The 21,834-nt window shown below is 55.8% G+C and overlaps 10 protein-coding genes across 10 annotated transcripts; 2 read left to right on the top strand and 8 right to left on the bottom strand.

Moving 5' to 3' along the window:
- Positions 1 to 216: 216 nt before the first annotated feature.
- BDY17DRAFT_288612 (uncharacterized protein) lies at positions 217 to 2,524 on the bottom strand. The gene has a single exon (XM_033732218.1). The coding sequence runs from the start codon at positions 2,074 to 2,076 to the stop codon at positions 481 to 483; it is 1,596 nt and encodes a 531-aa protein (XP_033593825.1). The 5' UTR covers positions 2,077 to 2,524; the 3' UTR covers positions 217 to 480.
- BDY17DRAFT_288613 (PIN domain-like protein) lies at positions 2,525 to 4,311 on the top strand. The gene is made up of 3 exons (XM_033732219.1): positions 2,525 to 2,817; positions 2,878 to 2,893; positions 2,963 to 4,311. The coding sequence occupies exons 1-3, from the start codon at positions 2,794 to 2,796 to the stop codon at positions 4,102 to 4,104; spliced, it is 1,182 nt and encodes a 393-aa protein (XP_033593826.1). The 5' UTR covers positions 2,525 to 2,793; the 3' UTR covers positions 4,105 to 4,311.
- Positions 4,312 to 5,531, bottom strand: BDY17DRAFT_288616 (HSP20-like chaperone). The gene has a single exon (XM_033732220.1). The coding sequence runs from the start codon at positions 5,248 to 5,250 to the stop codon at positions 4,456 to 4,458; it is 795 nt and encodes a 264-aa protein (XP_033593827.1). The 5' UTR covers positions 5,251 to 5,531; the 3' UTR covers positions 4,312 to 4,455.
- A 798-nt stretch (positions 5,532 to 6,329) lies between these two features.
- On the bottom strand, positions 6,330 to 7,005 carry BDY17DRAFT_319813 (uncharacterized protein; the record flags this gene model as incomplete). The annotated part of the gene is made up of 3 exons (XM_033736340.1): positions 6,330 to 6,408; positions 6,466 to 6,618; positions 6,671 to 7,005. 3 exons carry the CDS (start codon positions 7,003 to 7,005, stop codon positions 6,330 to 6,332), a joined length of 567 nt encoding a protein of 188 aa, XP_033593828.1.
- Positions 7,006 to 8,149: 1,144 nt separating this feature from the next.
- BDY17DRAFT_244338 (P-loop containing nucleoside triphosphate hydrolase protein) lies at positions 8,150 to 10,411 on the bottom strand (the record flags this gene model as incomplete). The annotated part of the gene is made up of 1 exon (XM_033730520.1): positions 8,150 to 10,411. The coding sequence occupies one exon, from the start codon at positions 10,409 to 10,411 to the stop codon at positions 8,150 to 8,152; it is 2,262 nt and encodes a 753-aa protein (XP_033593829.1).
- A 537-nt stretch (positions 10,412 to 10,948) lies between these two features.
- BDY17DRAFT_319815 (chromosome condensation complex Condensin, subunit D2) lies at positions 10,949 to 14,653 on the bottom strand (the record flags this gene model as incomplete). The annotated part of the gene is made up of 2 exons (XM_033736341.1): positions 10,949 to 14,372; positions 14,427 to 14,653. 2 exons carry the CDS (start codon positions 14,651 to 14,653, stop codon positions 10,949 to 10,951), a joined length of 3,651 nt encoding a protein of 1,216 aa, XP_033593830.1.
- A 206-nt stretch (positions 14,654 to 14,859) lies between these two features.
- On the top strand, positions 14,860 to 16,493 carry BDY17DRAFT_288620 (kinase-like domain-containing protein). The gene has a single exon (XM_033732221.1). It carries the CDS (start codon positions 14,956 to 14,958, stop codon positions 16,318 to 16,320), a length of 1,365 nt encoding a protein of 454 aa, XP_033593831.1. The 5' UTR covers positions 14,860 to 14,955; the 3' UTR covers positions 16,321 to 16,493.
- On the bottom strand, positions 16,494 to 17,749 carry BDY17DRAFT_288622 (uncharacterized protein). The gene is made up of 3 exons (XM_033732222.1): positions 17,422 to 17,749; positions 17,165 to 17,362; positions 16,494 to 17,092 (listed from the first exon to the last, which is right to left on the bottom strand). Exons 1-3 carry the CDS (start codon positions 17,485 to 17,487, stop codon positions 16,580 to 16,582), a joined length of 777 nt encoding a protein of 258 aa, XP_033593832.1. The 5' UTR covers positions 17,488 to 17,749; the 3' UTR covers positions 16,494 to 16,579.
- On the bottom strand, positions 17,674 to 20,627 carry BDY17DRAFT_288625 (aryl-alcohol dehydrogenase). Its single transcript, XM_033732223.1, has 16 exons — positions 20,365 to 20,627; positions 20,222 to 20,311; positions 19,923 to 20,152; positions 19,840 to 19,863; positions 19,746 to 19,775; positions 19,680 to 19,693; positions 19,555 to 19,624; positions 19,428 to 19,501; positions 18,775 to 19,364; positions 18,591 to 18,716; positions 18,432 to 18,531; positions 18,337 to 18,380; positions 18,183 to 18,287; positions 18,054 to 18,119; positions 17,965 to 17,987; positions 17,674 to 17,905 (listed from the first exon to the last, which is right to left on the bottom strand). Exons 1-16 carry the CDS (start codon positions 20,549 to 20,551, stop codon positions 17,819 to 17,821), a joined length of 1,860 nt encoding a protein of 619 aa, XP_033593833.1. The 5' UTR covers positions 20,552 to 20,627; the 3' UTR covers positions 17,674 to 17,818.
- A 1-nt stretch (position 20,628) lies between these two features.
- Positions 20,629 to 21,795, bottom strand: BDY17DRAFT_342050 (uncharacterized protein). Its single transcript, XM_033738004.1, has 2 exons — positions 20,984 to 21,795; positions 20,629 to 20,929 (listed from the first exon to the last, which is right to left on the bottom strand). Exons 1-2 carry the CDS (start codon positions 21,697 to 21,699, stop codon positions 20,875 to 20,877), a joined length of 771 nt encoding a protein of 256 aa, XP_033593834.1. The 5' UTR covers positions 21,700 to 21,795; the 3' UTR covers positions 20,629 to 20,874.
- Positions 21,796 to 21,834: the final 39 nt, after the last annotated feature.

The following is a 21,834-nucleotide window of genomic DNA, read 5'->3' on the forward strand; positions in this document are numbered from 1 at the left end:
GGCCGAGAAGCTCAGGGCACGGAGGGTACTCACCGGAGCTCGGGCTCGCCGACAGCAAGATGCGTCCTACTTCCGCGGGCACTCACTTCTGTTCCAGGACCCGACAACTCAAAGTCAAGGACAGAATGTCAAGCACTACATGTCATTCCGAGCAGAGGTCGGGCCAAGTTGGGCAACACGTGAGGTTGGAGGATTCATTTCCAGCCCGTTTGGCGTGGCACGAGCGTCTGCAGGGGTCGGTCGGCTGTCACAATCCGCAGTCGCGCCTCGCGTCGAGCTTCTTCGGCGACGTACGTCATATCAACAGACAGAAATATGCGGACAGGCAATGCGCTTCGTGGTTTCATCGCATTCCATTCTGTACCTTGGCCATCCAGACATTAAGGCACCCGTCCACCACTGATCGTCTGTGGTAGAGTAAGCAATCTCCTAGTTCTGCTTCGCGTAATACATCAACGACGACGCGGGGGGTGAGTATCATCAAGCACCACTCTGTAAACAATCGCCCGACTCTCCAAGTCCTTCGTTCCTCTCATTAGGTCCTCTCACGTTCACTTGCGGAGCCTTGCGCTTCTCGCTCTCTTCCTCCAGCCTCCACTCCTCCGTCAATTCGGTTCGAACTCCTCGAGACCAATTGAAGATGGCTTCGTCAACGGCCCGCCACGCCATCTCCCCTTTGCCATTGACCACGTCGAGCACAGGCACGGACAGCTTGATTTCCCACCGCAGCTCGCTGGCCTTGATCCAGAAGCGGAGATTCTCCGCCATGCGATACGGCTTGCCGACGTCTTCGTGCCACGTTTTGATCTCACCAAAGTTCCGCTTTGATCGGCTCACCAGGGCATTATGCAGCTTGACCAGCCGTTGCCCATCTTGCAGGGCTTTGAGGAAGTCACTCGGGAAAGACGCGTTGCTGGATAGCTCCGGCCATTGCGGTAGAGGCGGTTGCTGCTGGTCGAACGATCTCAAAAAGAGCCATTCCCGCTGTCGTTCCCGTCCGCTCCAGTCACCGTCCCGCCAGATCCACTGCGCTCGCTCCGCCGTTTCTTCCTCTTCGCGCTGCTCCTCCTTCTTCAGCAGCTTATCGATGCTCTCAATCCACAGGATAATGTCCGTCAACTCCGAAGTGCGGATGCCGCCTCGAAAATTCCGGCTTGCCATGCGTTTCAGCACGTCAAGTGCTTTGTACAAATCCGAGCGAATCATTTTCTCCGATCGGATGTCGTAAAGCTTTTGCGGATTTGTGTGTGCGGTGTAGTAGTTCTTTGCAGCACGGATGGCCAATGTGATGATATCCAAGAGATGCAGGCCTTGCAGTTCGTAGAAGCCGTCGCCCACTTCCTCGTGCTGATCCTCGCTGCTGCTCTTCTGCGTCTCCTCCAACACCTTACAGGCATCTTGCAGGGCTTCCTTCAACTCTCGCCTCAACACCGACATCTCGGGCAAGGGTTCAGTGTAAGATGGCCTTTGTTTGTAGGTGCTGACCGTCGGCGGGAGCATAGGAGCTTCGCCTGAACTCCAGGGGTCGCCAGCGTCGGAAACGTCGCATGGCGATTCCGGAGAACCGTCCACAGGCCCTAGCTCAGAACCAGCATAGGCAGCATTGGTATCGTTGAGGCAGAGCGAAGACACTCCCCAATCGTCCAGGTCGGCCCCCGAAGGTTCCAGGTTCTCCTTGCCGTTATTGGACGGCTTCCGTTTCGTCTCCCTCTCCTTCGCCAACTGAGCGCCCTTACCGTCCAACAGTCCAGTGCGAGCAAAGTAGTATTGCATATGAGCGATGCTTCCCAGACTCATCACGCTGTCGCGATTGCGCGCGGAGTCGGCAAACGCGGTTCCCTGGGGACGCATGTAGCCCCTACGCTTGACCATCGTGGCAGCTCCATCACTCATCCGCTTGTGACGGGAGCGAGCGGATGCAGTGGAGACGCTGGAGCTTGTCGGAGTAGATGCAGCACGGTCAAGTCGGGGGACGGCATCAAGGGCGATAGATGGAGAGACGCTGAGAGTGGGCGAGCTCGGGCGTTGCTCCGGCGAAGTGACATTGCTCTCTGGAGGAGGAGTGGAGGCGTCCATGGTGATGGCACGAGATCCTCGATCGCTCTACTTTTCTGGCGCGAGGTTCTCGATTCTTCTACCTTTCAGGCGTGAGGAGCATGAGCGAGCCGGGAGGGCCACCTGTTCGCCAGCACCACGAGACCGGCTCCCGGCCCCGTGAATGCTAACAAGATCACGAAGGGTGTCAGCTAGAGCAACATAGAGTGATCGAGGTAGGTGCGAGGCGTTGTGGGATAATCCGCAGTGCAAGGGGGAAGGTGCGGTGATTGCAGTGGAGTCATCTACAAGACATAAGGTGTCGCCGTCGGCCGAAACAGGGGTCTAACAGACGCGCATTGGTCTGCGCGCCGTTGCGGCGAACAGACCATCCGCACGGACGAGATGGAATGATTGGAGACGGCAACTTCCATTCCGAGCACAGCATGGGGCATCGTCAGTAGCGATGAAGCCGTTGCGTTGCATTCGTTAAGGCCTGTAGCAGAAACGAGGTGGAAGTGAAAGATGCAGAAGCGACGCGTTCCATCACGTCCCCAATTCCGAAATTCTGCCTTCGCTCCCAATTTGGGCCTGATGACGTAACGAACGCGATTCCCCGGTCCCGACGTGTCAATTTCGTGACATCTCGACCTACCTCGACTTCTGCCTGCCACCACCGAACGTGCATGAAGTGCATCGACTGACACAACTCCGAGGACGGTGCACTGACGCTGAAGAGAAGGGAGGGGAGTCTTCAAGATGGGGATCAAAAATTTATATCAGGTACCCTTGCCTGGCTCTGTACCCTCCGTGGACATCTCATCACTAACCCGCCGCTCATAGCTGATCAAGGACAATTGTGAGTACCGCTCCTCGTCCGCCGACAACTTGGTTGCGACTGTCCAACACTCACTTACCTACTATGTAGGTCCCGATGCCGTCAAAGAAGGCGAGATCAAGAACCACTTCGGCCGCAAAGTCGCCATCGATGCCTCCATGTCCCTCTACTCCTTCCTCATCGCCGTCCGCAGCGATGGCCAGCAGCTCATGTCCGACACCGGCGAGACCACTTCACATCTCATGGGCCTCTTCTACCGCACCCTGCGCATCGTCGACAACGGCATCAAACCCCTCTACGTCTTCGATGGTGCCCCACCCAAGCTGAAGTCGGGCGAGCTTGCCAAGCGTTTCCAGCGCAAGTCCGAAGCTCAAGAGTCCCACGAAGAGATGAAGGAGATTGGCACCGCAGAAGATGTCGAGAAGTTCAGCAGGCGCACAGTCAGAGTCACCCGGGAGCACAACGCAGAAGCACAGCGCCTGCTCAAACTCATGGGTGTACCCTACCTCATCGCCCCGACTGAAGCCGAAGCACAATGCGCCGTACTTGCACGCGCAGGCAAAGTCTACGCCGCCGCCTCCGAAGACATGGACACCCTCACCTTCAACTCGCCCGTCCTACTACGCAAACTGACCTTTTCCGAACAACGCAAAGAGCCCATCCAGGAACTTAGCCTCGACAAAGTCCTCGAAGGCCTGGAGATGGAGTACGAGCAATTCATTGACCTCTGCATTCTCCTCGGCTGTGACTACGTCGACCCTATCAAAGGCATCGGCCCCAAAGTCGCTCTCAATCTGATACGTGAACACAAGACTCTTGAGGGTGTCGTCGCGCACATCGAGAAGACGGAGAAATTCACCATACCTGAAGACTGGCCCTACAAAGAAGCCCGTCTACTCTTCCTCGAACCGGACGTCCGCGGCGCCGAAGATCCCGAATGCGACTTCAAGTGGGACAACCCCGATGTGGAAGGTCTCGTGAAGTTCTTGGTGGAAGAGAAAGGCTTCTCCGAAGACCGCGTGCGTTCTGCTGCGCAGCGTCTGCAGAAGAATCTCAAGTCCAGCCAGCAGAGTCGTCTCGAGGGTTTCTTCAAGGTGAAGGAGAAAACGGACGAAGAGAAGCAGGCGTTGAAGCGGAAGAACGAAGAGAAGCTGGAGGAGCGGAAGAAGAAGCAGAAGATCGAGGCCAAGGCGAAGAAGGAGGCCAAGGCCAAGCCGAAGATGAACTCCTGATATCTTTGTTGCCCCGTGTGATGCAGCGTATGGCGTTATGAAGCGGCACGACTATGGGAATGGGGATGGCACGGCGGTCGGAGTTACAGCCGAGGACACGGTGTCTTGCCAGGAGCTCACGATGAGCTTTCTATACAGTGAAGGCTTCAGCAAGTCTGCAAAAGAAAAGTCTTCAAAAAGAAAAGCATTGAAACGAAAATGGGAACATGGTTTCTCAAAGGAGTGTTTGTATTGTTCGTCATGTGAATAAGCTAATATACATGATTAGGGAAATGGACTCATAGATTCGTCAAACCCAACTCCACCGCTGCGCTATGCTGTTCCTGTGATGGATGGCGTGAGTCAATAACTCTACTGGATCGTAATCCTCCTGTTCTCCGGCGCCGGGGCCTTGGGAACAACGATAGAAAGAATACCATCCTTCAAGGAAGCAGACACCAATTCCTGGTCGATGCGCTTGGGGAAGGTGAACGTCCTCGAGAAGCGGCCCGTCGAGCGCTCCGATACCCAGTATCTCGAGCTCTCGGTTTTGCTAGGCTGAGGAGCGGCGGCGACACTCTGCTCCGGGGCGGTTTCCGTTGCGGGCGTCTCTGCTGGCGTCGCGGCGGCGTCCGGGTTGGCGTCCGACTCGCTCACGGTCTCGAAGCCTTCTTCCTCTTCGACGGAGGCTTTGTGGTAGCTACCCGTCTCGCTTTCCGCAGCGGGCGTGCCGGTTCCATGCTGGGATTCCGTCTGGTTCTCAACCGCAGTGGCGGCAGCGGATGGCGGAGTGCCTTGTTCCCGCCGGCTTTCCGTATGGCCAGTAATCTTCAGCGTCTTCTCGTCCGTGAACGCAACTTCGATATTCCGCTGCTCGATCCCGGGCAGCTCGCCCTTGAGCTCGTACGCATCCTTGCTCTCCTTCACATCAAAGCGAGGCTGGAAGGAAGGCTGCTGCTGCTGGGCCTGCGCGAAGGCGCCGCATCGAGCCTGTGGCGATGAGATGGCTTGCAGGTCGTCGAGGAAGCGGAAGACGGGGGCGAATTCGTTGGCGACGAAGCGCGGGTAGAAGAGGGAGGCCATGTTGCGTGTGGATGGGGTGTGGGTTGCTTTGACGGCTCGGTAGGCTTGTGGGAGTCGGGTGTTGGATTGTCGGACGGCTTGCATGTGGTGTGTTTGAAAGTCTGAAGATGAGGGATGCTTTCGGTGTTGAAGAGCGTACTTATACCTTTGCGCCAGGCAGGCAGCGACGGACGCGCCATCGATTACACGGCGGCGAGGAAGATGCCAGCAACTACTAGACGCTTAGAAATAGATGTCACGTGATGCTTCTCGCACCTTCCAGAACGAGCTCGAAGTTGCCAGAAATGGTAAGCGGGACGGACCGTCCCTCTGACTCCGGAGCTTAACACGTGACTTTGACCACTTCCTCTCTGCAGCCTCGTGGTTGACAGAATACATTGCTTGAACCAGCCACACCTTGATTCCCAGCACTTAGACGAGGCTAAATGTGCAGGCTCGTGCATTAGCGTACGTGACATGGCGCGGTATCATTGCTTTCTAATCGAGACGGCGTGCAGGATGTGTCGAATACGAGGCTGTGCAGCGATGCCGACTATAGTCCAAAGAGGTTGATCTGCGCCAGTCTCACAATAGTAGCCTAAAATGCGGCCAATAGTCGAGGAGGATGAAAAGTGAGTAGCGGCTCAGATTACGAACCTGTTTGAAACCGCTGCGTGCAATCAAAGCTGATTCGAGACACATATCAAATACGAACCCCCGGCAGGACTGGAAGACCATGACTGGCTCCCTGTCCATCAGGCTCAAGGAAAATATAGAAAGGGCGCAACGCCAGCCTGTTTCCGACGATGACAGCTTCATACCTGCCGCAGCATCCCGGTCCTCGTGGCCTTGCCCGCCCGCCAGCGCATGCGGCGTAGATCGCATCGGCAGTCGCCCGTGTCAGACCAGACTACTGCAGCCGTTCATGCAAGAGGCAGCAGCAGCAGCGCCAATGCAAGGTACGAAAAGCATAGGCCAGGGTAGTGGAAGCAGCTTGTTTGAACGTCGTCTCGTCGGTGGCAAAGGTAGAAACACATACAATCTTTTGAGGAAGGAAAGCTCCGATAAAGCAGCACCGAGAAGCGGAATGGAAACGTATACACATTCGTTGGGTCGGAAATCGTCATGGTCATGGTCGTCGTCGTCGTAACAGCTAGGGCTATGTGGCATCTCGTTTCAAGTGCTCAAAAGTCGGACGGGTATCTCTCTCGTGCGACTCTGTACTGGTCAGGATACTTCTGAGCAGCGCGTGCATTCAAAGCGCTATTTGTTGGTCAGCTTTTCGGCCCACGCAGGTTCGATTCACTCGTTGCAACGTACTGAACTTTCTTCTGCGTCCACTCCAGATCGCGCTGCACTTCCCTCGCCGCTTTCATGCCCTCGGAAAAGTTGGTCCGCGATTTTGCAAGGCGTGCCCTGGCCTGGGCTTTGAGAGCCTGGAGCTCGCGATTCTTGGCATTCAGCTCTCCAGACCTGTAGTGGAGTCAGCGTTTCGTTCTCGGCGCACACGGTGCGCATCGCTCACATCTGGGCTTGTTTCGCCAAATTCCGATCCATGGACATTGGGCTGTAAGTGTCCGCGAGTCGTTCGCTCATGTATTCGAGCAGATCAACGCTCGTCGCTCCGCTGCTGGCCGATTCGTAGTCGGCGTCTGCATACTGGCTGGATGCGCTCGAGTAGACGCGGCTGCCAGAGGTGGCGACGCTCTCTGGCGCTTCTGGTGGCGAGGCGGAGTACTGGCTGTAGTTGGAGGAGCTGCGATTGTGCCGAGTATATTGCTGTGTGGCAGTTTTGCCTGGGACGCTGACGGGAAGCGACCCGGTCGGGTGGTACTGATAGTAATGAGTTGAGATAGGCATGATTGGATGCGGGCGATGTACTTGGAAGAGGGACAGAGAAGAGCGAAATGTAGTGCAGTGTCTTAGGTTGGGGGAAAAGGGAAAGAGGACAGAGTGTGGGAAGAGGAAGAGGAAGCATTCTGCTTCTGATTCACCTTTTATACCCATGAGCAAACGCTGAGGAGGCAAGCTGTGCTCGACAGTGGCGACGACGAGCACACCCTCTTTGCTGCACAGCGTGATGGAATGGCAATGTGATCAAGCAAGCTGCATACGGATGTGCAGCGGCGAGCTCTTCATGCAGACGTAGGACCATCCAACGACAGTCGAGCGGACATGACGAGAGGGGGAAGTATCGCCGAAGGGCTCCGGTGAGAGCGAGTCTAGGCAGGCCGTAATTGGTCTCCGGGCAAAGCTAATGCTTAGCTGCATGGGGATTCTCAGCAGGCGAGCTGCCGTTTGTGCGGCACTGGCGGGTTGGGGTGGAGGGGACCCCCCTCGCCGTGCGCGGCGGGTGAGGAGGTTGATACTGCACGCACACCGGCTAGTCCATGCATCCTGCACACCTCTATCCCACCCTTGTCTGCATTGAGCAAGGCGGGAGCAGGGTGTGTGAAGGCTGCAGAGGGGGAGCAGACGAGCCATTATCCCAAGCCGGCAAACAAAAGTGGAGGGGATGTTGTGATATGAGCGGAAGAGGAGGGAGGAAGTGCAGAGGACGGGCTATTGGCCTGAGACGAACGCGCCAAGACACGAAGCACAGGCACACGGGAGCACGACAGGTGTTGAAGGGTGGCACAGAGCTGTCAAACTGCTTCATCAAGCCATGCATTCCCACGTTCCTCGTGTCGGTGTCACCAAGCATGGTGGCATGCTTTTGGTAGCGGGTTGGTTGCGCTTGCCTTACCTCATGCGTCTTAGAGTCGGGGGCACAAGTCGAGGCACGAAGCGACACAACGTGGCGTGGAGCTCGAGAGCATTGTGAAGAGGTGGATTTCATGTGATCGAGCAGCTCCTACATCATCTCCACTCACTAACGCCACCTTTCTGAGAGCGTTGGACTTGCTTGAAATGGTAATTGCCCAACAAAGCCTGCTGGATCGCCGCCTCTACTTTTGACAGCCAGTCTAATGGGCATGGTCGCATGGCCACGTGACTGTCCAGTCTATGATGGAGAATATGCGACAGACTCCGAAATCAGCTCCGCAAATCGTCCCACCCGGTCAGGATCCTGTTTAGCGGTCTTGATCGCACGCAATACCCGCGCAACCCCGACTCCAATCTCCTGCCTCTGCGTCGTCTCATGAATCTCACCCAGCGCCCGTTGTATGTCCTCCGGTCCAAACTCCCCGCTCTCCTGCATGATGTTGCCCAGCTCCTGTTGGGTCTGCACATTCGGTACAGGGATCTCGTAGTCGAAACGCAGTTGCATCTGTGCGAGAGCGGAGCGTTCGGTGGTCGTGGCGAAGATCAGGAGAGGCCGGCCTTTAGGCCCCTTGTTCCGCAACAGCCCCTTGATGGCGCCGAGCACGGCCGAACTGAATCTCGGTCCTAGAGGCACCCAGTCGACGAAGAGTTCGATGTTGTCTAGCACGATGATGCTCAAGGGGGACTTGTAAGCGTCGGTGAAGATCTTGGTCAGGTGTCGGATCTTTTCGATCTCGTTCATTCCGTTCAGGTCGACCGGCTTGATCATGCGGATGAAGGGGTACTCCGAGTCAGTAGCAATCTTCGCCACAAGCGCCGTCTTTCCGGACTCCTCGGGTCCGTGGAGAAGCACGGTCAGGAGCGGTGTCTCGCCGCTGCGGACTTGGTTGACACACTCCCGTCCGTTCTTCAGGATCTTGTCAATGTACGGGCTGAACTTGATGATGCCATCCTCGAAACTGCGCTCCAGGTCCTCATCATTGGCTCCGAACAATGGGTGTACCTCGTCCAGAGCGCGCATAAAGTCTTCCATCCTGATCTTCATGTTCACCACATCGTCAGACAACGCAGCCATGGTGCCAGCCTTGATGTGCCGTTGCAGAGCCCAGCTGCTGGCATCCTTCACCAAACCCTGGATCTCAGCACCTGAAAAGTTTCGAGTGAGACGCGCGAGTTCTGGTAGGTCAACATCCGGGGCCATCGTTCCATTTGTCCGCATTTTGTTGGTGTGAATCTTGAGGATCTGCTGACGGCCGTGTTCATCTGGAAGACTAATCTCCATATGGACTTCCAATCGGCCAGGACGAAGGAGTGCTTCATCAATCATGTCCTTTCGGTTGGTCATTCCGATGAGAAGGATGTTGTTAAGCTGTTCCACACCGTCCAGCTTAGAGAGCAGCTGGTTGACAACACTGTCGCCGACGCCGGTACCACCTCCAGTGCTTCCTCGCTGTTTACAGACTGCGTCTAGTTCATCGAAGATGATGATGTGCAGGTCGGATTCGTCACCTCTTTCCTTCTGCTCCTTCTCTGCATCCGCAAACATCTTGCGAATGTTCTCCTCGGACTGTCCGACGTACTTGTTCAGCACTTCCGGACCGTTGATAACTTTGGGCTCCCGAGCGTTTAACATCTTGCCGATTTGTCGAGCAATAAGTGTCTTTCCCGTTCCAGGAGGTCCAAAGAGTAATATTCCTCGAACATGCTGAATCCCAATCTTCTCGGCCAAACCCGGGGGCACGATACGAGAGGCAAAGGCACGTCTGAAGATATCGCTAAACTCCTTGTCCAGCCCACCAATCCCCATGTCTTCGAACTTGAAGTCAGGTCGGATCACAGAGTTGGCAGCAGGACGGCGCATCGAGCCTAGCAAAGCGATGGGCGATTTGGCGTCTTTGTAGTAGTTGATTGCAGTCTCCGGCGTGAGGATGCCTCGTGACTGCGGGCTCGTCATTTGATGTGCGCCCCCGGTGGACGTCAGAGACGAGATGTCGACCAGCTCGACAGTGCGCACGGTCATACGAAGGGGTATGCCTTTGAAGTCCATGAGCAGCTGCTGCCCCGGCGCAAAGATCTGATGTCTGAAGACCCGAATGAATGCCTGCGCCAGCTCATCTTGATCGTATGGAACATCTGTGCTCTTTCTTCCAGCAAAGCCGACTTCGATGTCCATGCTGCCCAAGTAGCTCTGCGGGCCCGCGCTGAAGGGATCGTACTGTTGCACTTCGACCACATCGGTCATCGCCACTTGCAGCCATGTCCTCTGCGCGTCGTTGAGACTGATCTGTCCGCGAGGAAAGGAGGGTATGGGCCGAGCAGAAAGCACAAAGCTACCGTTGATCAGAAGATGTATGTCGTGGCCTTCCTGGGCGGGCGGGATATCGGCAGAATTGACGGCGCAAAGGTTGCCGAATGTGAAACTCTCGTGCGGGCTTTTGGCTGGTCTCAGCTGGAGCGTCCGAGGATTTTGGGCGGGACTGCCGTTGCTGTAGCCTTTCATATCGTGATCGTACGGCGACTGGCCGCGCTGTCGCGGATCTGGTTGCCGGGAAGGGTGTTGTGGCATTTGTTGGCGTTGAGGTGGAGGCTGAGGCTGCGCAGGCTGCCTGCCGCCGAACAAGTTCTCGCGGTTGAACATTTTGGATCAGGGTGGGATGGAGGAGGAAAGGGAGGGCGAGGATGCTTGTGCTGGCAGAGTCAGGCCAGTGTGCATGGAACGAGGGGAGTTTGTCGGTCGATTGCAATAGCCTCCTATGCAGTATGTTCCCGGCCAAGTGTCGTTAGGGAAAAGTCGTTGCCTTGAAGATGTGACGAAGTGTCCTTTGATGCAGTTCGTCTCGAGATGACGGTGAGGCGCGGCTTCAGCCACAACCGTGGCTGACTAAGACTCTGACGACCTCACTTTCACGTGCACGCGTGTGACAGACGTCCATTCCTCGCGAAGATCACATCTAAACGGTGTTGCCGAGGAGTCCACCCGCTACAAACATGATTCATGACAGCCCAGGTAAGGTCTATCCAGGGTATAACGCCAATCTCATGCTCCAGCCTCCACCAACTTACACCCCTCGCCCACCAGCTTCTGAATCTCTTCATTCTTGTGCGGCAGCAAGCCAAGCGCGAATGCCACATCATTCCACTGCCGCTCGCTCTCCGCCCGTGCCAGCCGGGGAGCCAACTTACTCGCCAATTGCTTCGCGTGCTTGTCCTTCTCGATGAAGCTGGCAAGGAACTTGATGATGCGGCGGAACTTGTCCTCCTCCAGCCCCTCTTCCGCCGACAGCAAGCTGAACATGTCGACAAAGTGGTTGTAGACGGCGTTGTCCTTGCCCGCCAGCTCGGCGAAGAACATCCGGCTCATCTCGCGGATGCGCTCGTCGTTGTCTTCCATGCATTTCGCCATCTCTCCCAACTGGCCCTTCACCTTCACCTGGCCGGCGAGGATGAGGAACGTCAGCGTCATGAGACATGTCCGCTTCACCTGCAAGCTCGAATCGGAGAGGCGCCGGTACAGGAAGTCGGTGTTCTCGTCGATCAGGTGGTTGAAGCAGACGGCCATGTCACCTAATGCCACAACCAAGTTGCTCCTCGTGATGGCGCTCGGGCTGCGCTCGAGAATGGTGACGAAGAGGTTGAGGTTCGCTTCGCAGTACTCCGAGCTGACGCACATGAACTTCGCCATGCAAAGCGCCGCTTGCGCCTGAAGCTCCGCGTTCGGATAGGAGGTGTTGTTGCTGCACACTTCCTTCACCAATGGCCCGAAGTTCATGAGCAGGGAGTTCTGGCCGTACAGCAGCTCTCGCTCGCGAATGTGCGCGATGGCGTCGGTGAAGTCGTCCTCGCTCGTGCCGCCGATCAGGTCGAGCTCTTCCTCCGCAGTTGGCTCTTCCTTCTGTCCGTCACCCTTCTTCGCACTTGACGTCTTTGTATTTGCCTTAGTCGCTGATGGCGGGGGGTTGGCCTTTTCTTTTGCTGCTTTTCGCCGCTTGAAGTCCTGTTCGCAAAGCTCGAGATGGACAATTTGCTTGAGTGCAACGTGACCGACGGTGAAAAGCAGCTGCGAAAGCGCTACTGCCGATCCCGCCGACTCGTCTGCAGCAGTAGCCTGCGGTGCTGGTGCTTCGGGTTCGATTGGTCCATCGCTCATCTCAATGTCTCCGTCTATGTCCGGCTGGCTCGTCTCTGGCTCGGGTTCCTGCGTTGGCGCTCTGGTGACAGCAAAAACAGCCTTTGTCTTCCGCCTGATGATCTCAGAGCACAATACGTCTGGGTGTTTCGAAAGATTGTAGATGGCACCGATCGCCTGCTCTGCGAGACCATACCAGTCGGGGCTGTCGCTTTGCACCTCCATCAGACCCGCAAGTCTGACCAACACGGCGTGGTCGTTCGGCAGCCTCGTGCTCGCATTTCCCTCCACTCCTTTCGATGGCTTGGTGTTCGTCATGCGCATCAAGGCAATGCAAGTGTAGCGAGCGAGGATCAGGTCCCTCCGACCGATGGCTCCGAGACCAATGCGTAGGCACGTTTCCATCTCTCTGACAATGGTGTCGGGCTCCGCCAGAGCAAGCATGCCCAAGACGATGATCGCGCCCCGTCGCTGCGACTTGCTGATCTCCTTCTTCTGCACTCCATAAACTTGCCAGAGCTTTTGTATGACGAGGTCGTTGACCGCTTTCTCCTTCATCATGGTCGCCAGCAGCTGCTCCAAGCTGGTCAGCTCGGCAGGTGTCGCTCCAAAGGTTAGACTGATCATGTTGCGTGCGATGTAATTCGCCGCATCATTTGCCGAGAAATCACCAGGCGCGTCGAAGAAGAGCCCGCGGTAGCATTCGATGAGATGAGTCTGGACACCCTTGCCTTCATCACTGTTGCCTTTGGTCCAGATGAGCTTCAGCATCCGGCGAATACCAGCTTTCGCGGGCTCGAGAGAGTATGCATCCGCGACGACGAAGAAGTCCATGGCTTCGATCACTTCACTCTTGTTCTTCGAAGCCAGCAGCTGCGTGACTTGCGGCGCAGCCTCATGCAGGCTCTCAATGAACCGAATCGCTTCGATGTAGTACCGCCGAGTCAGTTGAAGCTTGTTCATTGCTTCCGCAGTCGCAGCCTCTTCTTGTGCTTTCTGGAAAGCGGCCATCCTTTGCTCCTCTGTCATCGCGGGCTTGCCATCGGGCTGAGCATCGGCTTGCGTAGCGTCGTCAAGAAGGCTCTCGTCAACTGTAGCGTCTGCCACCGTCCGCTCGGCCAGTCCTGGCGTGCCTGCTGGTGGTTTGAGCGCGTTGAGTTCCGTCTCGCAGGCTTCCAGTCTGTCGCTCCAGTCTCGGTAGCTGAGCAGGCCGCCGTGAAGGACAGAGAATGGGTGCGTTGCGATCAGTCTTGCGAGTAGCTTGATTGCATTCCGTCTGACGTTGCTGCTCTTATCCTCCAGACTTCTCGTCGCCAGTTCGGCAGCCGCCTGTCTTCTCTTTGGGTATTTGGTTTCGAGATCGCATAGCTTGACGTAGACTTGAAGGGCCCTGCACCTGCAGTACGGATTGACATCCAAGAATCGCTCCTCCAGCACGTCGAAGAATGCATTGATCTGGCCCTTGTGATTTTCGCCCCGGTCTCCCTCTTCGACACGACTGAGCATGGCAATCAAGTTCCCGCACACCTCGATGATGGCGCATCTCAGCGTGTAATTCTCACTCTCCAGAAGCTTGGCGAGATACGTCACTTGTCTTTGCACCACTCGTGGAGCGAGTTCGGAGAATCGGGCCACGAACGTGGACACGGATTTGGGACCTCTGGTGTCGTTGGCGGAGAACTCCTTGCTCGAAAGCTCCTTCATAACCTCTTCTGCGAGCTGGGGATAGTCGTATTGCTCGGCGAGGATGTTCAAGAACTCCGCCATGGGCTCTGCCAGGTGTTCAAAGTAGGTCAAGTTCTGAATGATGCTCGTCTGCGCTCCGTAGGCGTGGCCGTGATGCTTGATGGCAACGCAGAGAACTTTGAACACGTGCATGCGGATGGCGGTGTTCTTCACTCTTGCCTCGCTCTCCAGAATTAGGTAGGCGGATCTCGTGAACAGTCCAATGAAGGTGTCTCTCTCGCTCGTGGTGACGAAGACTCGGGATAATTTCAGCTTCATCACCTTCGTCATGGTGTCGAGCGCCGATTGCAGCTGAGTTGTCGGGTCCCAATTTCCGTCCTTCTGCGCGATCGCCTTGCTCTTTGCGCCCTTTGTACCCTTGCCTCTGGCAGCTGGAGCCGCAGACGACTTTTCTGCGCTCTTGGCCTCTACAGCAGCAATACACCACTGTAGGAGAAAGGCGAAGGTCTCCAAGATGACTTTGTGCTGCTCCGTTTCCGTCTCGCCTTCCTGCTCTTCATGATGCACAATCTCTGCCTCTGCGCCCAAGCCGCTGATTACGATATCGACTACCCTCCCCAACGAGGTCGCGGGAATGTATGAAGCTTGTCTGCAAACGCATCAGTATGTCTCCACGGGTGGACATAGGAGAGGATCGGCGCACTTTAGAAGAAACTGTATGCTGTCCTGCGCGGATGTTTGGCTGATGGCTTCTGGACTCTCGCCGATCGCGTTGGCAATGTCGTTCAGCACACTGTTGATGAGGCCGGGAGTGTAGGCATCTGGATCGCCTTCGCAGTCGACCAGCGCCGGATCCGCCTCAGCGGTCAGGATGGTCTGCGGGTCGTCCAGGTACGCTTTCAGCGCGACGTTGAGGTCAAACTCCGCCATGACTGTGTGCGCGCAGTAATGCGCCGGAGGAGTGGAGGTGCGTGGATGAAGGATGAGCAGTGTTGTCGGCGCTGGATGACATTGCGATGAGGCCAGTGCCCGTGAGTGTTTATATTAATCCCAAAGCGGTTAGCGTCAAACAACGCGGGGTGCGAATCGCGGTTCCCGTCAGGCGTGCCTGCTCGTCCCACCTCACCTGCAAGGTACCCGCTGTTTACCCCCAAGCTTACTCGTGTTCCACAGCTATCCTGGTTGTGTGAGCAGGGAAGCTGTGTGGGACTACTGGAGCTCGCGTTGTCAAGATGGCAGCTGTCTTGGCCCGAGCCAGGGAGGCGGCGGAGCAGCGCGCCAATCCGTACGCGAACAGCACCGAAGACGAGGAGACTGAAGACATGGATGACAGCCATGACACGCTGGAGGAGAGTGGCGATACCATTTCCGACGACGAAGAGCCCGACGATGGCGTACTCGAAGATATGGAGGCTTTCGGACACTCTTTCAAGAACATCACGCAACGATACCGCCTCATCAACCGCATTGGAGAGGGCACCTTCTCGACAGTCTACAAAGCCGAGGACTTACTGTACAACCACTACGAGAATAACTGGGATCCCGAGGCTGAGAAGGAGAATCACGACAGCGCTCTGTCAAGGCTGAAGCAGCCGCCCTCACAATCCACCAAGGCCAAATTCGTCGCCATCAAGAAGATCTACGTCACCTCTTCCCCTCTACGCATCTTGAACGAACTCGAGCTTCTCCATGATCTTCGAGACTCGCCCAACGTCTGTCCTCTCATCACAGCCTTCCGCCATCAAGACCAAGTCATCGCCATCCTTCCATACTTCCAGCACAAGGACTTCCGAGAATACTACCGCGAGCTCCCGGTTTCCGAAATGCGCATCTACTTCAAGAGCCTTTTCCTGGCGGTACAATCCGTCCACGACCACGACATCATCCACCGAGATATCAAGCCCACCAACTTCCTCTACTGCCCGACGAAGAAACGCGGCGTGCTTGTCGACTTTGGCCTGGCGGAGCGGGAGGGCACTGACTACCACCACTGTCCATGCATCCTGGAGAACCCCGATCGTCAACGCAAAATTCAGCAATCGGTCTACGCAACAACTCTCAACGCTGCACAAGCAGCTGGCCAACAAGCGCCGAAGCTCGCCTACCCCACCGACGACAAGCGACCCTCACGTCGAGCCAATCGCGCAGGAACCCGTGGCTTCCGAGCCCCCGAGGTGCTACTCAAGTGCACCGCGCAAACAGTCCTCATCGACATCTGGTCATGTGGAATCATCCTTCTCACCTTCTTGAGCCGACGCTTCCCTTTCTTCCACTCCGCGGATGACATAGACGCCTTCATCGAGCTATGCTGCATCTTCGGGAAGAAGCGGATGAAGGACATTGCTTTGCAGCACGGTCAGGTCATGCATAGCAATTTGCCCACTGTTAGCGACAATGGTCATAGCTGGGAGAAGATCCTTTTGTGGTGCACGAACCGGACGAAGAAGGAGGGGGAGAGTGGGTTGAGTCAGGAGGAGCACGAGGCGGTTGACTTTATGAAGTGCTGCTTGGCGTTAGATCCTGCGAAGAGGATCAGTGCTGCGGAGGCATTGGCGCATCCTTTTTTGAGGGGCGTGGATGAGACCATGGTCGATTGAGAGGAACGTGTTGATGTAATTACATGGAGGGATTGAGCCTGCTCGGCTTTCGAAGCATTGTGGGAGTTGGGGAGCCTTGCACGGCGCTTTTACGATAGCATTTTGATGTCCCTGGGAGATACCCTGGTACGCATGGCCTCGTTTGCTTGTAATCTGAGCGGCAAATTGAGCATCTGTCGCCTGCTCTAAATCCCTTCTCGCACTCTTCACCTTTCAACTCGCTCGTACCTTTCGTAACGTCATTGGTAGCAGGCAACAATCACCTTCCACCTCTCTGCTCGACCCGCGAGAGATCGCGAGACCCAGTGTACTCCTTCCACAAGTGCCTCCCTTCGATCCACACCGTTTGAGCCCGGTGCGTCAGCCATATCCAGACGTCGTCCATGTCAAGTCCTTCAGTGTACTGCAGCTGCTTGATCGTCCAGTCAGCATCGGTAGAGTCGTCGACTGCAGAGTCCCGTTCCATCGTCATGCAGTTCACCGGCGGTTGAGTAATGTACATCTTTTTCCAGGAAGCCTCTTCGTGCTGAGCAGCGGCTGGCAAATCTTCCAACGTCTCGCTCCAGTACAGCCCGTCCGCCGCCAGCACGGGGTAGAGCTTGGCTAGCAGCGGGTTGACGAAGACGTTGTACTTGCCGGCGTCATCGCTTGTCTTGCCCCAGTGCGTCGGATAGATCTTGGGTTTGTCATTACGATCTGGACCGCGGAGGTGCTCTCCGAGGTTAAGTTTCTTGTGGCGGTAGCAATCTTTGTCGTCTAGGCGCCAATCGAGCTGCGTGCGCCTTCGCATTAGTCTGCTCCACGATCAAGCATGCGCCTTGATGCTGAAGGGCAATCCACTTACATAGCTCACAGGACTACACGCCACCGGGTCCACAAAGAGGGCCCTGCGAAGGTTGATGGAGGATTGGATGGAGTGTTGCCAGCGTTTGCTGACACGTTGAGCAAGGAGGAGGTCTTTCATCGGCAGTTGCAACAGGATCATCTCCAGAAGCTCAGGTATGCGAAGCGCTCTCTCGCTGGCTGGAGAGTTGTTGACGTTCTGGATGGATGAATCAGCGATGAGGCCGACACGCACTGTGCTGCCGCTGCCGCCCTTACCTCATTGTCGTTTGCGGGGGTGGTGACATCTTCTTGCTCGCTTCGGCGCCTTTTGGGAGTCGCCATGTTGGACCTGGGTGGAAGTCCGCACGAGTTTGCTAACAAAGCGAAGGAAGTTGGGCGGCAGGTAGCGGGGAGGAAGCCAGGCAGACAAGGCTGTGAAGCGCGGTCGTGTCACACCGACGCCCGTCTTGGCACCCACGTGCCGTTGCCTGGTTTCAGTCACCGCCTGGAAATAACAAACAGCCACTGCAACATAAACAGACTTTGATACTCTGCAAAATACTCAGAGTCGTATCAGCTAGTGAAGCAAACCGAGTTGTGCGTATCTCAACCTCGATGTACTGGCGCCAAGTCTTACAGCCTTGCCGGCTTCATTTCAATTCCCACTCTCAACTCATTTGAAGCGGCTGTCGTCCGCCTTTACGAGGTCAGCACCCTTCTCCGCCACAGTATATGTCGTGGCCATGATGTTGCCGGAGACCTGTATCCAGAAATTAGCATGTGAGTGGCGTGTAGTCCAGCACAGGCGGAACAGCTTACATGGCTGGGGAACACCGAAGCATCTAGATGACAGTGGTCAGCATGTATATCGAAAGATCCAACGCATATCATTGGGTCTGCGCTCTCACCAATGATTCGGAGGTGATTCACGCCCCTGACTTTCAGCTTCGCATCCGTCGCCTCTCCCATGGCACCTATGGCTCGTCAGCTCCTGCAACAAGAACACCACAACGGATGCAGAAGGTCGTAAGACTCACAAGAGCCGCAAATATGGTATTGAGTTGCGATGTGGTTTTCCACCACGTTGATTCTGGCTTCCTCGGAGGTAATATCAACATCCTTGGGCGGCAGCACACGATCGCCTAGCATCGAGTCAGCAAGGATAGCGGAATTCCCATGGTGCAGACTCACCCAGAGACTTGGCCATGTGTTGATTGGCCGCCACTTTGTCCATCCTGCCCATATATTAGCATTACGACTTGATCTGGGAAGCAGAGATGTGCTACCATTTGATGGCCTCGGCGAGGATCTTCGCATCGACTTTGTTTCGGAAGTAGCCTGGATCGATGCGAGGATGGGCCGTGGGATCCGAACTTGTAATGTGGACTGCAAAGCAACGTTAGTCAACAAACAGGGTTCAGCTCGAAAACGAATGGCGGATATACCTGTGCCCCTGGACAACGGGTGCTCCAAGCACACCAGCAAGGCGACGCGGGTCTTTCCCTCCGGCGGAGGACTGAAGAACTTAACCTGACTCTCTCCAGCACTCAAATCAAGCTGGGCAGGAATACCTAGTGTGCATGTGTCAGCTTTGAATGTTCTCATATCCCGCAATGAGACGCTACTCACAGAAAGTCTGGATGTTGGCAAACGTGTCATCAGACAGCTGTCGGACAATCAGATCCTCCTGACGCTTCTCAAAATCCGTCTTTGCGTGAGAGTTGGCTCGAATCTCCTTGATCGTCTTCTCCAACTGCTCCTTACCAACGAGCGAAGCATACGACACGAAGCCCATCAGCATACCAGGGCTGCCGAGCGGCCCATTCTGAGTTTTCTCGTATTGCTCGGTAGCCGCTTTGGCGAATTCGGCGTTGTTCATACTATCCAGCGATTCAATGCCAGGCTTCAAGTCGTAGAGCATCCCGCCAAGCACATGATCCTGGAAATTGGCTCCCACCGCCTTGTTCTCAACCAGGCATTCGACTCCGGCCGCTTTGAGGACTTCTGGATCGCCAATCCCGCTGAGCTCGAGGAGTTGAGGGGTGCCGATGACGCCTCCGGAGAGGATGACTTCTTTCGAGGCCTTTACTACATGCTTCTTGCCTTGGGGGTCGATGAACTCGACGCCGGTGGCGGTGTTGCCATTGAGAACTATCTTGCTAGCGTGCGCTTCGCACAGGACTTTCAGATTGGGGCGGTTCTTGTTCGGCCGGAAGTATCTACGTCGCGGCATCGAAAGAATCAGTAGGTTATCTCGACGCTACAAGACGATGGCAACGTACCCAGTAGCGGCATAGGATCGGCGTCCTTTGTCTCCAACACGGTCAATCGCGGCAAGACTGGAATAGAATCCCATCTGTCGGACGGATTAGACGATGTCTTGAAAAGCATAATTGTCCATTGACTTACATGGTCACCCGAGTAGGCATCGTGCAGGGTGCGTGGTTTGCCGCCCACTTCGTACGCAGCCTCGCAGAAGCTTTCACAGTTGTTATTAGGGGTTAGTATCAACAAGTTGTCACGACGGAACTCACTCCTGCTCGAAAGGCTAAAGCAGAGTCAGTGGATGAGCTGTATAGGAATTCGATCCGTGGACATACCTGATAGTACTCGTTAAAGCTGGTGTGGATCTGGTGTAGTTGGAAGACATCGTCAGTGAGGCTTCTTGCTCTGAATCAGACATCGTATCCTTACCGGCCCCTCTGTCCCATGATATTTCTGTATCCCAAAGATGTCAGCCTCAATGCAGTCGTGCCCGTATGTCCCGAATAACGCACCTCAGGATCCCCAACAGGCATAAAGCCCTTCTCCTTCGGGTTCGGCGTATCCAAACTCTGATGCTTGCGGAAGTACGGTCCCAAGCTTTCGAAATTCCAATCGTCCGACCCGACGAGCTCGGCGAAGCCATCGTAGTCGTTCTTCGAGCCTCGCACGTACATGAGGTAGTTGATGCCGCTGCTGCCGCCGAGCAGCTTGCCTCGCGGCATCGAGTAGGTCTTGTTGCCGGCTGTGCTGCGATTAGCGGGCGCCGAGCACAAGGCTGTGCACGTGATGCCACTGGCGTCGGTGGACTTACCGTTGGGCTGGGGGACGGACTGGTAACACCAATCGTATTTCTCTCGTCCGATGAGGGTTGGGTACATGGACGGGGTGTACACTTGTGGATCTGCGTTCGAAAAATCAGTACACTGTATTCCCTGTGCACGTCGACCGACGGACCATCCATCCGGTTGGCTCCCGCCTCGAGCACGCCGACGGTAACATCTTTGTTCTCCGTCAACCTCGCGGCGACACACAACCCAGCTGTTCCTCCTCCTACAACAAGATAATCATATTCATGCTTGATAAACTCTTCCAACGGGCAAGTCTCCTGGGCCGCATGGCCGTTGACGCCGTTCGTCGCCATCGTCACAAGAGGGGCAGGTGAAAGTAGACAATTGGAAAAGGTCCAAGTGGAAAAAGTGAGGAAATCTAGTTTTCTGATTTTGTATTTGCAAAGAACGACCATACCGGGTCCCCCAAGGTGCTTTATACCTGCATTCGGGGAGATTCTTGGTGATCTACCCCTCAACAGGTACCTCTGTACATCACAGCCCCGCATCCGCCAATTGTGGAGGTGGGAAGCTGGGGCGAGCCAGAGGCTGAGCTTGTTTATCATCCGCATGCTATGAATATACGGATGGGCCGGGAATATGGCATCAATTGCCGGGCCTGCGTTCGAAGCGGCATCTACAACTTCGACGACTTCTCCGTGTTCGTCAGAATGGGGTCCAATTCACTCGTGCTAGTCAAAAGTCAGCGGCGTAACACTCTCCCCATTGCATAGCTCTGAACTCACCATAGAATGCACGTATCCGCGAGCGCCGGCAACCGCCATTTAGTATTGATCTCCTGATAGTCCTCGCTCGCCAACATCTCCGTGAAATGCTGAATAGTCGGGTAATGCGCCAGCGCGACCTCCGTCCACGGCGACCCCTCATCAATTACCTTGCCCACAACCTTCGCCGTCCCGCCCCGCTTACCGCCAGACGACTCCGCAAACGCCTTCCCATACTTGAGATAGCTGTCGTGCGCCGCCTGCGTCTTCTTAAACGCCAGCAAATTGTACATACTCACTGCGCCGCCGATTTCGTACGACTTGGCGAAGCGCAGCAGGTCGTCGTCCAGCGCTAGGCTTTGGGCGGACTTGGCCATTCGGGGCTTTGAATTGGAGAGAGGCGGGACGTCGCCTTGCCGCGGATTCAGCAGGCGGTCGTTCTTCTCATCAAAGCCTTTGACTAGACTGCTCGGCACGCCGGCTGTGACGGAGTAGCGCTTTGCCACCCACTTGTTGGAGAGCAGGTCTTCGCTGAGGGGTGCGGATTTGAGCTGAATGAGCATTAGATCCCATTTGGTGTCGAGCAGTTCGCGCGCATCGATTTCCGTCGGCCGCACGATCCAGCGGATGACTTTGGAGATGACCAGAGGCGGGGTGGAAGAGGAGGATTTGACGGCATCTAGGAAGGCGGGGATTGATTTTTGCAGAGCCAAGAGGTGCACAGTGACTGGAGGCATGATGTAGATGAGATGCGGGAAATGGGATTGCTGGGCAGAGAGCCGCGTGTGAAGAGCGAGATGTCTTTTGAAGCCAGCGAGCCTCGGCAAAGACGGATTGAATATTTGTAACACGATGGAGAACATGCAAGTGAC

Source organism: Neohortaea acidophila (genome assembly GCF_010093505.1).
Source record: "Neohortaea acidophila strain CBS 113389 unplaced genomic scaffold BDY17scaffold_1, whole genome shotgun sequence".
In the NCBI taxonomy this organism is placed as follows: Eukaryota; Fungi; Ascomycota; class Dothideomycetes; order Mycosphaerellales; family Teratosphaeriaceae; genus Neohortaea; species Neohortaea acidophila.